At 38.8% G+C, this 15,106-nt stretch overlaps 1 protein-coding gene across 2 annotated transcripts in view; it reads right to left on the bottom strand.

The window, feature by feature from the left end:
- The window catches only part of kcnab1a (potassium voltage-gated channel subfamily A regulatory beta subunit 1a), a 133,955-nt gene that overhangs the window by 104,293 nt on the left and 14,556 nt on the right, over window positions 1-15,106 (bottom strand). The window contains exon 1 of one of the 2 annotated variants that reach the window (XM_011482857.4): window positions 13,769-14,549. The exons of the other annotated variant lie outside the window; for it this stretch is intronic. Coding sequence (XP_011481159.1) covers window positions 13,769-14,037 — 269 coding nt within the window. The 5' untranslated portion in view covers window positions 14,038-14,549. Of the gene's footprint in view, window positions 1-13,768; window positions 14,550-15,106 lie in introns of those variants that run through there. 2 annotated transcript variants of the gene reach the window in all.

The following is a 15,106-nucleotide window of genomic DNA, read 5'->3' as shown; positions in this document are numbered from 1 at the left end:
GTCTCCTCCGCAGGTGAAGATAACTCTGGCCCTTCCAGTACAGAGCATCCGTAGATACATTTAGAGAATACGCTGATCGTTGTCTAGTCCCCATTAAAAGTCTGGCAAGAATGTTCTTAGAGGATAAAACACAGCCACCTCACCCAGCGCTGGGTTTTAAATTTTTTTTTTGCTGCAAGTTGTGTGATATTAAAGTCTCAATTTTAAGCTGAGCCCATCAGTTCTGGAGGATGATCGAAGTCTCAAGCAGAAACCTGCTGTGAATGGATTTGGTGCTGCACCCACAATGCAATGCTACAAAGCCCACCAAAACATTCACCTATTTATTGTACTTGTGGCATGTTTTCTGCATTTCCTTTTTCCTGTTGCTGGACATGTTTGGTTTACTCCTTGCTTATAATTGTGTTTGAAAAGTGGAAAATACTTTAGTAGAGCAGTACTATCCACACTGGGGTGTTTTTACTTTATTATTGGGAACAGTGAACACACAATCATGATTCAGTATCAGAAAACATGCAGAGGACTTTGTGGAGTAACATGCAGCCAAAGACTTGTTGACCAGTGACACTTATGCTATGAAAGATAGATACAGAGTTGAGCCGTTGTAGAACATCTCTAATCCAAACCTTTGAGCAAAACTAGTCCACAGCTCCCCCTTGTGATAAGGCCTCTAAATTACACCATTGAAAAAACAAACTACAGCACACCTCTGGGGCTTCTCTGTATTACTTTTGCCCTCTTCCAAGTCTTTCCAGTCTTTCTTTTGCTAGAAATGTTCTTAACTGAGTGACTGTCCCTCGCTCCTCCACCTCTAGTTTCCAGTTTGTGTGCAGCACCATCAGTACAATTGAGGCGTTCTACTCCTGCTAAAGGCTAGATACAGAAATCGATTCTGCTTCACTGCAAACACATAGCAGGTGTATTGGTGAGGGTTTTCCCCCTATAGAGGAATACAGACCATAAAGGGTGTATCATTAGAAGATGCATTACTGTGACTCTGCTAAAAAAAAACTGCAGTCACCTCAAACAACAGAATTTTAAGAATAAGGAGGTGTTTGTCTTCTTGTCTGTACAATTAAACTTGGTTAAGACTTCTTTCCTTTAATGTGAGGCAATGAAGGAGGGTAAATCGGTTTCCACTGGGACTCTATCCTCAGGCGGCCTCACTAACTCAAGGACAGCCCTGCATTCTAAATAACTGCTTATCAGCCTTCATCAATTATAGACAAATACCAGTAGAGGGGATGGGCCAGCACTGATCCCCTTCAGACTGAGAAAAATAAAGGAGCAAGCGAACCACATGGTGGCACGAATCAAGGTATTGGAAATCTCGCAGTCATCGGAAAATGCAGCTGAACACACGGGCATTTTCAGAGAGGACCAGTGAATCATATTGACAATTTGTTTCAACCCACCAGCAGTCAGCAGTGTGCTCCTTTTTCCCCGGACGAGCATGTCAATAGGACATTCTGTTGCTCCATCGATTTTCACACCCCACTATGTGCTGACAAAGACAGAGAGCAGAGCTCTGCCTCTGCAGTCGGCTGGGAAAAGAGAATTAGTGTGAAAATTCAGCGGATTTTCCCAAGCTTTAGAGCTGATTTATTGATCAATCATTTATGATGTTTGATTGAGTCTTTACGTGTTAAACAGACCATTCATTTATAATCCAAGATTAGGTGAGGATTAATTTTCCATCAATTAAGAGACACATTATCTCTCTTTAAAAACAGTTCAACTAACTTGTAGATTGTTTTATTGTTCTAGCTAACCCTTTACAGAAAACACAAGTTAAATTCATTTCAAATTTCATACATCAGTCGTCTTATAAAAATTCTTTACTGACACACAAAACAATCTTTGGACAAAATGCCATTTCTAGCAAATATGAAGTTTTAATCTAGTAATCTACTTGTAAAACGGACAAAAACTAGATCCATGCTGCCACTTCAGCAGTACAGAGCTCCTATGTTATATATTTTCCAAAGTTGGTGAAAATCTCTTCTTCAGTACAATACACTTGCAGTAACCCTTGTGCTTTCCTAGGCACTTTAACGTTGGGAGTTGGGTCATCTAGACCCACTAGACAGTGCTCTGAACCTTTTTTCTTCAATGATTTGTGAACCTCACTGGTATCCATGGATTACATGAAATCTTTCCACCTTTATCCACCTTTGTCATGGTAGCGAGAACACGTCAATGTAAGGGTGGGGTCATCTAAGATAGCACAAGGTTAAATGTTATCCCAGAACTGTTCAATCAGAATTGATTTCAAAATTTTGGATTTTAGAGCTTTGCTTTGTCTTGCATATGTTATTGACCTTTCAACCCCCTACTCTACTCTTCATCCCGATTCTTGAGGTGTAATGACCAACATCTTTTAAACATTTCCAAAATCCTGCTACAAACCAGGACCAGATCTGGCCTTTCAAACTGTCGCTTCGCCTATTTGAAATTATCTTCCTTTGTTCTATCATTGGATCAATTGCATTGAATGCTTTAAAAGCCAGGTTAAGGCGTTTCTATTCCATTAAGTTGCTGTCTTTATTTTTTTTAAAGACCCACTCCAATGAATATACTGTTTTAACTTGTTTTTTGGCATTTTTCTGATGATGGAGGACATATGTAAAGAAAAGTAGTTTAAAATTGCATTTAGGAGTATATTCTATTCAAATCGTTGTGAATCGAGAACAGATGAAAAAATTCTGTTAGACAAAGAGCTTTGTGACGTAGAAAATACTCTGGGCAGGCCACAAGCTCCCTGCTCCACTGTATTCTGATGCATCCACTTGTAGACAAATAGATCCATAAACATCTTTGTTTTCCTCGTCTGAGCTGATATCTGGATCAAAACTGCATGGCTGGAGAGCTCCAATATTACTTGCTACTTTTGTTGCACGGGTAATGGTAAATGTCGTATACGTATAATCGCTTTACAGTCACAGTCCCATTCACCCATGCACACACACATTCACACACTGATGGCGGCTCCGCTGGCGCCAACCTCCCACCAGAGGCAAGGTGGGAGGTTGCAGTGTCTTGGCCAAAGACCCTTCGACACATGGGCACACATCGAACCTGCAATCTTACGATCATGGGTCGACCGCCCTACCGCTGCACCACAGTCGCCACGGTAGCATGGGGTGTGGGCCAACGGGAGAGAGTGTACACAGAAGGTTATCACCAAAGGAAAGGGCAACAGGGAGCAGGTTAACTCAACAGTCTCGCCCACAACTTAGAGGCAAATTTCTAACAAACTCCTGCAGAAACTATGTCCTAAAAAACAAAACAGTTTTTTGTTTTTTTTGGCAAAAATGTTGTAATCATAATTAAAAGACCACTAGGAATACTTTTACAATAGATTAAACAATGATCGGAGTGAGACTTAAAACATTTTCTGATTTTAATCTGGGAAAAGTTCTATATACATATAGAAATTACATTTCTTTACCTACTATTTCACACACCCTGTTAATATCAGTGATTATATGAATTATTAGCATAATTTCTGTTACCATGTATTTTCAATAGAAAGTTCGCTCAGTGTCAGAAAAATATATTTCAAAGATTAAATTTTGTGCTCACAGATCTTGGTAATATTTTGCTCTAATGTTTGCCACTCATTTTGTGCAAACCTGTCTTAAGTTATTTATCACATGCTGCTCCCTAAGACTAGGTTGTCACTAGATCTCTGCTGATCTATGCCCTGTGTGCAAAGATCTAGCACTCACTTTCACAATAAAAAAGCCTCGGTATCCAAAGCATTAGTGCACCTGCACAATTAAGACATTATAAAACGTTTTTCTCGTCTGTTGAAAAATTATTTTGTCCACAAAGTAATTCGAATATTTGGGATCAAATAATAGATTTTAAAGGGTTAATTTAACTACATAGGATCTGTCATGTTGGAGATAATAAAACTATAAGAGAAAAAGTCTGCTTTATGAGGGATACAGTCTGCAAATGGATCAATACCTGCACCGGAATCAGTGAGGTGTCTGTGACCGGCTGACAATTAAGTATTTAAAAGGAAAATTAACTCTTCTGTTAAATATTTACTTGTTTTCCAGAATGAATAAAGAATGAGCAGTTGACACAAACAAATGCATACATTTGTGTGCATAAGTGAACGAGTAATGTTTGAGTTTTGGGTCTCTTAATCAAGGAACGCCAAGGTTAAGGGTGCAGATTTCAGCCAGTTATGGTAACAGATAATCACATCTGTGAGCTACACCAGAAAGTGACACACATCAGGTTTGATTGACAGCAGAACCAAGCTTGACTGTTTCTTGCCTGTCTTTTTGTCTGTGATAAATAAAGCAACAAAACAGTTTGTCAACACACTGACATATGTCAGATTCTATACAGGAAAGGTTGTGACTCTGGAGAATAAAGACTCACTGCTGCTCTGACAAGCTCAGCTACATTCTGTAAATGTCTGGCTTAAAACAATATAAAATTGAGTAGAAGTTTTATGGATAATATGCTTTTTTAATCAAAATATGGAAATGATGACTTAAGGCCAAACATCCAGAAATTAACATTTAGAAAGCTGTGGTTGACATGCTTCAGATTCAGGCTAGAGTGAATACAGCATTTAATGCTGAACATCATAATGTGCAACAGTCACCACAGAGTAACCCCATTTCTGGAGCTTTGTAAGATTCGGGTGGTATTATCCAGCTGATTGATTCATGTTTTTTTTCAGAAAGTTTTACACAAGAAGCATAGTCAAGCTGCAACCTTTTACAGTAAAAGAGCCATTTGGGCGTATTTCTTACAGATCAAAACCTGGCATAGGAGCCCCAAAGTCTTATTTTTACCCTTTAGGAAAATCTGATACTGCTGCATTGCATTCAATACAATGTTACTTTTAAAACAAATGAATTAAACTGCAGGTTTAAATACACTGAGCAATCAGAAAAGATCAGACTTTTTACCAAAGCTTTGCTGCTTCGTATTTTATGGATGTTTTATAATGTAAATATTTGTTGTTATAGAAACATTTGTACATTTTTTTAACCTTCTCATCCCAGCTGTTTCTTGGTTGACTTTTAAAAAGCATATATACGTATGTGTGTATATATATATATATATATATATATATATATATATATATATATATATATATATATATATATATATATATATATATATATATATATATATACATATTTACAAATATATATATTTTGGAGTAACTTGCTCAACACTGTCCAAGGGTAAAACAGACTTCAAGCGTGTATGTTTTAGATATATGTTATATATATGTTTATGTTATGAGAACTAACCCCCCTCTCACCCTTCCGCGGGTGGTTCAGAAGCCTGGGAGCTTGAGGGTCCTTGACCCTCAATTGTCCACAACTCCTTGTGGGGACACTCTTGAAGTCTGTTTCACCTGTGGACACAGTTGAGCGAGGTTGAGCAAAGCTTCTAAACTGTTATACATTATGGATTACATTTTACTGGATCAGTATTGTAATGGGTTACATATCTCCTGGATGACTTTATAATAAAGTATATAAATAATAAAGAATAAAGTAAAAGACAAACAAATGGAGAATTAGCCCTCAGCCTAGTCAGTTAAGTCTATACAAATGAACATAAGAGTCATAACCAAAAAAAAGGAAACATACTCCAAGCAGAAAAACCCAAAACTAATGTGTCCCAGAAAAACTTTAACAATTACTTAAAACATCAGGTTCAATTACTCCACCTAACTAGTTACTGATAATGAAATAAGTAAAATATTACAAAAGTAATCCAAGAGGTGTTCCTTGCACTACCTAGTAATAGCAAAAACGAAAAATGTTGCTTAAATACAATGATTTGTAATAAATTACTCCCAACGCTGTCTGTGGATGACTTCAGGCATGTTGGAAACACCCGTTTGGATTTTCCTGTGTGACACAGCATGTGCACAAATTTTGGTTGTAGGAGAGACAAAGCATCGGCTCGGGAAGGATTCCTATAGGAGGTGCAAAGCCATTGGAAGGTTTTGCACTCTTTAAACTTTTTTAAGCCTCCCATTCTAAATGTCTAGGTGCATCAGCTGAACACCAAGGTTTTTGAAACAAAATTAGATTAAAAAAATGTTTAAAAAAAAGGACGTTGCAGAAAAGATGTGCATAAAAAAGACTAGAGCAGGAGCAGCTGTGGGGTCACCAAGTCTGTCCCCTTCACGCTGCAGTCCATCAGTAGGCAGAGCTTATTTAATCATCAGAAACATCCAGACTGTCTGCACATTCACACTCTAATCAGCTCAAAGGACGTTCCGTAGACTTTCATTGGTTTTCAGCAGATCAATACTGCTCGTCCAAACTATTATTCTGATCACAGCTTTCATACAAACCATGTCAAAAACGGACTCATTCTGTCCCTTAATCCTTGTGCCCCAGATTCTGAGCGTTATGTCCCCAAAACCTGAGTAACACAAGTGTACACACATCCATGCTGGCTCACCCGAAAGCACATGGCATATGCCTCATAATGTGACCATCTGCCCCCTGGAGGCGTCAATACCCTGTTACTGCACCTCCTCTGCTCAGCGTTCCTCTGTATCATCATTTCAGAAACCCACCCAGACTGATTGAATTGATGTCCTTTTAAGGTGATAATGTCATCAATCATGAGCAGCTGCCTCACTGGAATTTGGGTTAAAAGGGGATATTTGCAAGGTTTTTGATTTAACTCTTAGATTGGAAATGTTGATTTTTTTTATCTCAGCATTTATTGTTTTTCATCAGTTGAAAGCAGATGAAAAAAAAATCCTTAAAACAAACAGTTTTTAGTTTGCTGCTTTACAGCTGACTTTTTAAATCTCCTGTTTGCAACATTGTGCGCCTTTCAAATGCTTCAAGTCTTGTTTGACGTTTTTGACCTTGTTGAGGAGCCTCTGTAAATTTAATTTTCAATTTTATTCTCAAGTGGAGTTCCACAGAGCTTGATCCTAGGCTTTCTTTTCTTCTCTCTCATTTAATTAAATACTAATGATAGGGAAAAAATCAGATTTTATATTTACACAGACAATTTTAGTGTTTTTACCTGTAAAAGATTATCTTCAACAATTCAGTCCTGTGTCTTAGTGACTTAAAATGCTATGTTTTGTTTTTTTTAGGCAAAGTTTGAACTTTTATTTGGAAATGTTTTGTATTCCCTCGGTAGATCTGACGACCTTGACCTTGACATTTAGACAAACATCCACTATTTTTGAATGAACTTAGAAACATACAATTTTGAGAAATGATTTGTCGATACTAAACTGTTCAGAAGTCAGTTTTAAACACACAACCTTACGGCAACTTTAAGTTTAAAAACATCAAGATGTTTTTTTAACTGTCTTCAGAATAACTGATCCATATGTTAAACAATTAAAGTAAAAAAAAACTAGACAGATACAGTCTTCTGTAGCAGAGTGATAATACTGAAATTATAATAGATTTATTCAAGTAAAACCAAAAAGGACAGTGCAGTAAAATAAAACTTGAAGATTAGAGTTTTTACAGAAAGTTACATAAGTAAATGTGACTCATTACTACCCACATGTGCTCCCAAGGCTCAGCTGTTGTTGAGATATAATTAAGATGAAGCACAGTCTCTTTCAGAGTCAAATGGCTATGTCCAAATTCCCACCCTAATCCCTGACTACTAAAAATCTTAATAGTGCTGGATTATCTTGTGCCCTGGATTTTGAAAGCAATTCAGACACCATGCTCATGTGTCTTTAAATGGCGAATGTGACGTCACATTTCATGAAGTGAAGTCTAATTGATATGAGTGTTTTATTACGACTATTCATGAATCCACTGTGTTATGGTGATGAAAACCATGATGATTTATTTAAAAGTACATTTAAATATAGGTGGGGGGTTTTTGCAAAAATTGTTAAAAATTGTGGTCTAGATTTGCCAATCTAGTGAGCATCAATGGACGCTGGTTTTTCGCAGAGACTTGTAGGAAAATTTCTAGGGCACTTAATTTTGGAAATGTATTTTCAAACAGTACCTCAAGATGTGGCGAGCATACCAGTGCACGATGTAGTGAGTAATGAAGGAAATCAGACACAGCCATTCACTGGGTTAACTAGCTGAGCTGGCTGCAATTTGTTTCCGAAGGTTTATACAAAGGTTTTCCATCAGAAATGAATTGCCTAATCTTTGCTTCTCTGGTATGATTTACTAGGAGCATCGCAAAGCACCAGCACCTTACCCGGGTTAAACAATTAGGACTGCATGGCATAGCCTTAAGGAAATCTTTTATGCATATGTTCTGAATTGAAAAGCAAGTTGTCACTAGAGCTCATGTGGCTAGAAGACACGTCAACACAGTAGACGTGTATGGAAAAGAAACAGCATTTTCCCACTCACAAACACGGATGTTCTTTCACAATCGCAAACGAATACTCCCAACATGCAAATAGACTCACACTCATGAATAATAAAGTATGGAGCATGCGAGGTACAATCACAGTGACAGGGTTTAAATCTGTTCGCTACCTGCTGCTTGTGTCGGAAAAAATGTAAATTTCCACATTTGTATCAAGCCAGATTTTTATTTTTATTTAGCATATTTTCCGTATTTCATTTTATCTTTCATCATGTTTTGTTTGTGTGGGGCTGTCCTTTTGAAAGGTCTTTGTTTTTGTTTTTTTAAGTTGGACATATTTTTCATTATGTACAGCACTTTGTGTTACATATGTATGAAAACTGCGTTATAAATAAAGTTTAATTTGATTTGATTTGAACTGTTAGGTCTGACCTTGTTTGCTTGTTTTTGCAGAGTCTAAATGTGAAGAATGCAGCAGGAATATAATTTATTGGATTTTTGTTAGCCTTCAGTCCTGAGGGAGGTTTGTGATTTTTTTATAACATCAGTGTCATTTTGGTGGCTGTGATTCTGGTCCTTAGAAAATTGTATTTTAATGTAAACTTGGCCAGGCACAGTTTTACTACAGCTATTACATTTAAAAATCCGTTATGGATTTAATTAAACAGTGTTTTGTTTGGGCCTTTTCTGTTAGTGGAGAAAAACCCACCACACTGCTATGCTGGGACGTGGCTTCAGAGGTTTCTTTATGTAATTATTCACCTGTCTGCAGAGCTGCAGGGGCTTTAAAGCAGGTCAACAAGGACAGCTCACTGATTTGCATATCTTCCTGTGGGGAGTTTAAATTTTAATTAAGCACTTTTTGAATATTTTTACTTTGCTTTGCAGCCAGATTTTACTTACTTACAAAAAAGTAGCAAGAAACAGTTTATATACCGTGGAGAAAAAAAATATTTGTTAGTCCCAGATTCAATTTTGTCGCACTTAAAAGTTGATAAGTAAACTTCATCATAAGTAAACTTCAACTGTAAAAGACAGACTATAAAGATCCAGGAATTCACATTTCCTACAAAAAAGCAAGAATTGTGTTCCTCACAGACCTGTTCCTTTTTCTGTAAGAAGCTCTTCTATCCTTCTCCTTTGAACTGGTTCTCTGTATTAAAGACGCGTCTACACCCTTAACCCTTGTACTATCCTAGGCACTTTAACATTGGGAGTTGGGTCATCTAGACCCACTAGACAGTGCGCTGAACCTTTTTTCTTCAATGATTTGTGATCTTCACTGGTGTCCGTGGATTACATGAAATCTTTCCACCTTTATCCACCTTTGTCATGGTAGGGAGAACACGTCAATGTAAGGGTGGTCTAAGATAGCACAAGAGTTAAACAGTCAGTCTGCAACCTCTCCACCAAAACCAACAAGCTGTCAAAGGACACCAGGGAAACGTTTGTAGACCTGAACTAGACTGGAATGAACCGATCTACAATCTTCAAGCAGCTTGTTGAGAAGAGGAATCAGCAATTATAGGAAAATAGAAGAAATACAAGATCACTGACAATTCTCTCCACACTGTAAAAAAAATCAGTATATTTAACAGTAAAAAAACGTAAAACCACGACAGGAAATGTAAATAGTAAATTATTTCTTTGGAAAAAATACATAACCCTACTGTAAAGGACTTGGGCATTGTTATTTTAACAGAAATTTTCCATAATGCTTATATCAGTCAAACACTATTATTTTTACAACTTCTTATTGACAAAACCACACGTTTTTAGGGTTAAATGTTAATGTGCAGTTGCTGTGATATGTTGTGTTTCATGCAGGAATTTGAGAGTGGGTTAAAATGAACTACTGTATTTTCGCGACCATAGGGCGCACCGGGTTATAGGACCCAGTCTCAGTTACGGGTGATTTTTCAGTCTTTGACACATACAAAAGGCGCAGGGGGTGTTAAGACGCGGGCACGTTAATGCCCCATTCAGACCCTTATGGCCTCCAGAGTGGGTTAATAAAAGAACCAGTCACTGTTCTTTTAGAGGAAACCTTTTTTTTACTTTTCTCCCTAACTGGGTAGCGCAAACTGAGTGCATGATCACAGACTCACTTGCGCTCAGCCCCTGACCCCCCTTCTTGTCCTTAGGGAGCGCGGGGGCCGTAGCTCTGCCTTCCTCCTTCCTACAGACGCGCTAGCGAAGAGACGGCTTAAGCACACACACAAACACTCAGTGTTAAAGTTTTTTCAACTCGCTGTCCCGTTCTAATTTTGTGTAAAAAATGCAGCAGGAGCAAATCTGAGTTAGTTTTGATTTGTTTTTTTCAGTCACAAAACAGCATCTAAAAATCAATTAATCCGTGTAGCTGTTAGCTGCAGTTTAAACAGGGCTTCAGCCATTTTGTAAACAATTTTGCGGGGCCATTAAGACTCATGGGAAATGTTGATTCCCACACCATGATTTAGGGAGCTGTGAAGAAAAGTCAGCCCCATGTTGTTACAATTTTAAGTTATGTCCAAAACTAAGGGGTTGAAGTGCTGGAACCAAGCATTGTCTAATTAAACCTCTGCTCACCTTGTCCACTCTAATCCTGTTACTATTTGCAAGCAAGCATAGCTTTCTAATACTGTCATATAACTGACAGCACCATGCGGCACCCTGAACAATTAGGAGAAAAGTTAAGACTTTTAAGTGTGCATTATCATTGTGAGAAAATTGCTTGCTATATTTTATGCGGTTTTTTTTTTTGTTCATTTCAGGGTGAAACATTGATTTTTATTAAAGCAAAAACGTTTCTTTCTAAATTGAAATATTGATTTTACTTCAAGTAAAAACTTTTTTATCTGAAGCGAAATATTGACTGTGCAACGGTTTTTTATCGTGAAATCAACAACTAAAATATGTTCTTAGCGTAAAAATGAAAAAATGTTTTACCGTAATTTTACGGTACTTTTCTGGCAACAACAGCTGCCGGCTTTTTACCATAAAAACTCCTTTTTTTTTACAGTGCACCTGGAGTTTCATGTTTAACTGATCAATGCCATGTATGCCTCCTGTTAGATTGTAAAAACTCCAGTCTTGGCTTTAGAGAGGCCATGGAGAAGGACAATTTGTCAGATTAAAAGAAAATTCTAGCAAATTATGCAACACCACAGGAGAGGGATGCAATTTCATACCAACGGTTGAGTGGCTGTAGATCTTAAAGACCTTAAAAGCCTTTCACCCTAGGTCTCCCTTGAAAAAAAGATCTTATCTTAATGGGACTTTCTGGTAAAATAAAGGTTTAATAAAAACAAAGATAAAAAGGAGGTCATGCAAAGGTGGAAGAAATGATTGAAAATCTCCTCAATCTTGCCGACACGGCGTCCGTTGAGAAAGCAGACCACCAGAAATTGATCTGGTGGTCAAAAAGCCTCCTGGTGGCAGGACTCTGATGGTAAATACAGTCTTTTTCTTACTTTTATGCCCTAAATGTCATGTGGCTGTTTTGGGTGACATCAGGGCCGGTGCCTCTGGATTTGGAGAGTGGGATAGTGGTCCCTATTTTCAATAAGGGTGGTATTTTCCGACTACAGGGTGATCACTATGCATTGTTTTGTGAGATATCCCAAGGAAATATGAACATCCTTACTAATCGCCATTTTATGGCTGTCTGGTCTCTGCAGAAATGTTTGGGCGGCTGTGGTGCAGAGGTAGACCGGTTGACCTCTGATCGGAGAATTGCAGGTTTGGTTCCCTCCTTGCCTGCCCATGTGTCAAAGTTTCCTTGGGCCAGATTCTGAATCACACTTTGCTCCTCATGGTTATAGGTTGGCGCCAGTGTTTCGGCAAAGGAGCCACCATCAGTTTGTGAATGTGCGTGTGGATGGGTGCATGGGACTGTACCTTAAAGCAAGGAAGAAAGCACTCTATAAGTATACACCTTTCACCATTTCCCATTTACCAGAGCAGAAGTTTTGTCAATATCTCAACTGTAACTCAAACCCACTGCCAGTGTATGTTGGACTCCGGCAGAGATACCATGGAGGAATTTAAGCATTTTGAAGGTCTTGTTTACAAGTGAAGGAAGGTAACTGACAGACAGACGGGTTCCGCAGCTGCTGTAATTTAGCTGCTGTTGAAAGTAAAATACCCCATACAAAAGCATCTGAACTAAGTTTCCTCTGAGCAGCTAAGGAGCTTGGCTGTCCAAGAGGTGGCTTGGACATCTCTTCTCTGTGCCTTCTGCACACCTCCCTGAGGCCATATCCTATGCAGGTCACATCAGAAAGAGATCAGGGGAAAGACCCTGGAGAGGCTGGAGAGACTTCATCTCTCGGCTGGCCTGGGAGCACCTTGGGGTTCCATTGGCAGAACTGGACAAAGTTTCTGTTTAGAGGGAGGTCTGGGCATCTTTACTTAGGTTGTTGTCCCACAGCCCACCTCCATATAAGTGGGAGAAGATGGGTGTATCAATCAAATTATCAAAACCAACATGACAACATAAGTCATACAAGATAAGTCTTGTTTGTCTTTTTCCAAACAAGGCACATAGATGAGGCAGATGTATAAAATATTTGTGTAGGATTTTTGCCTTACAAATACGTGTTTTAAAGTGTTTAAATTAAGTCTTTTGTTTAGAACGCAAAAAAATAAACAACAACTTCAGGTCAAAAACGCAGCATGCTTGTCATTTAGTGGAGAATTTCATCCTATTTAATATCCAGACCTCTCTGAGGTTTGAGTTTAACACAACCCAAAAACTCACACTGTTGGACAAACTGATCAATATGCAGAGTCTATTACCCTAAAGTTAATTGTTAAAGCTTGTACCATGTGAAGAGAAAACAAGATGGATTATCAAAAATATGACCATTTGATGTTTGTGTACACATACTGTTGAGATTTGCAAAACATGAAACATTTTGAAGGATGCTCCTAGTCTGATTCCTTTTGAGAGCAAGTCCAAAACCGTCAAATATGGTTCAGTGGTTACTTCATTGATGTGAAGCAGATTTTTTTTACAAACTAAAAAACTGCTTGACATTCAAATGCTTATGCAACACCCAGAATGGCAATTGACTGGTGAGTTTCACTTGTAAATCAATATTCTCTGATTCAGAGGAGTTGCGTAACATCAAAAGAATTTATAGCATAAAAAATAACAGATGGACAGGTGTGTGCTGGAAGCCGGTTTAGCTCGTGCTGGTTTGCGGCGCCTTCCGTCCGTGAAACCAGGGTTCGACTCCGGGCTGCTCCCTGTTCCCTTCTCTACTTCTGTGCCGGTCCCAAGCCCGGTTGCTTTGAGAAGGTTGCGTCAGGAAGGGCATCCGGCGTAAAACATTGCCAAGTTTACCATGCGACTCGTTCGCTGTGGCGACCCCTGATGGGAAAAGCCGAAAGGGAAAACAAACAACAGGTGTGTGCTGGAAGGCAGGAGAGGCTCTCTCTCCCACACAGAAGTTACCTGTAGATCATGCCGGTCTGACTCCTCACTGTGTCATGCACGGATAGCGAGTGGAAGTTGAGAAACTCTTCCAGCTGTTTGAGCTGCACCGCCACATTGGGCCGGGTTGCGGTCCACAGCATTAGGGGAGCATAAGGCCGCAACCCGGGTCCTATGGATGACTGTCTCGTGAGTTTTCCTTGGCCCTGTGACTGAACCCCACTGGCCCCTCTGGCACTCCTCTGCTTGGGGTTTGGAATCTCCGGGCATGTTGCTTTGTACAGGTACATCCTTTTAGCTTTCTTTGTCACTTTAGTCTCTCATTTGTTCCACTTATTTTAGTGTGTCCTGCAAACATGGAAGTTCAGGGTAATCCAGGTAGGCCCTTTGCCCCTGCAACTCTAAGTGGAACTGAAGAGCCGGTGAATGCATTTGATAAAAATTAAAAGTCATGGAAAATATTCCGGTAGATGAAGCTCCAGGTAAAAGTACTGCACATATAGAAAAAAAAGATCATCAAAAGTGCAAAAAAAACAGGCAAAATGTCGAGTTTATCCAGTCCATCTTCAGATTAAAACTCCTCCGACTATTTTTTCCTTTCATGTACATCTCCATGTGCTGTGCAACATATGTTCTCCCCGCACAAACACACACAAGAGACTGAGAAACACACACAACCTGTAACACTCACTCTCGCCTCCTCTCTATGCTCCCATAACACACACTTGTGATGCCTTTTGGCCCCTGCTCAGCCAGACTACATTATAAGCTCAGTTTGGTTTTTGCTCGCGATTAAATGGCCTGGGAATCTGGGACTTTTTCCCTCCCTCCCTCTCTCTGTCTCCTCCCTCAGTCTCTTTTTTATCCTCTCTCTATATTTTTTTCCTTTTTTTCTTTTTCAACTCACTGTCCCGTTCTAATTTTGTCATCATCCCTTCTTTGTCTTCCCAGTTTTCCCAGTGTGACAAGCTCTTCCACTGCTCCGGATTTCTTCTCTTGCTCTGCAAACTAATTGATACTTGCAAAGATTTAAAACCTACAGATTCAAGACATTTTACCAGGTTTGCAGTTGTTTTAACTTATCGTTGCTCTACACCTTTCAAAGCACAGTTTAGGATGTTTTGTCTCATTAAGAGCTAAGATTTAGAAAAGGGGAAAATGTTATTGACATAATTCAAAATATTTTAAATAGAAAAACTAGATTAAAACTAAGAAGAAAAAAAAACTCAAAGTGGGGTGTAATTTTTAAAGTTTGACTCAAATCATCTTTTGATCTATTGTAACATAATTCCTAGTGGTCTTTTAACTATGATTATGCGGTTTTTAGCCAAAATAAAAACAACTGTCATCTTTTGGGAC

Source organism: Oryzias latipes, chromosome 13, assembly GCF_053564925.1.
Source record: "Oryzias latipes strain Hd-rR chromosome 13, Olatipes_Hd-rR_3.1".
NCBI lineage: Eukaryota > Metazoa > Chordata > Actinopteri > Beloniformes > Adrianichthyidae > Oryzias > Oryzias latipes.
The sequence above is the reverse complement of the archived record's forward strand: the minus strand, read 5'-3'. Positions and strand labels throughout refer to the sequence as shown.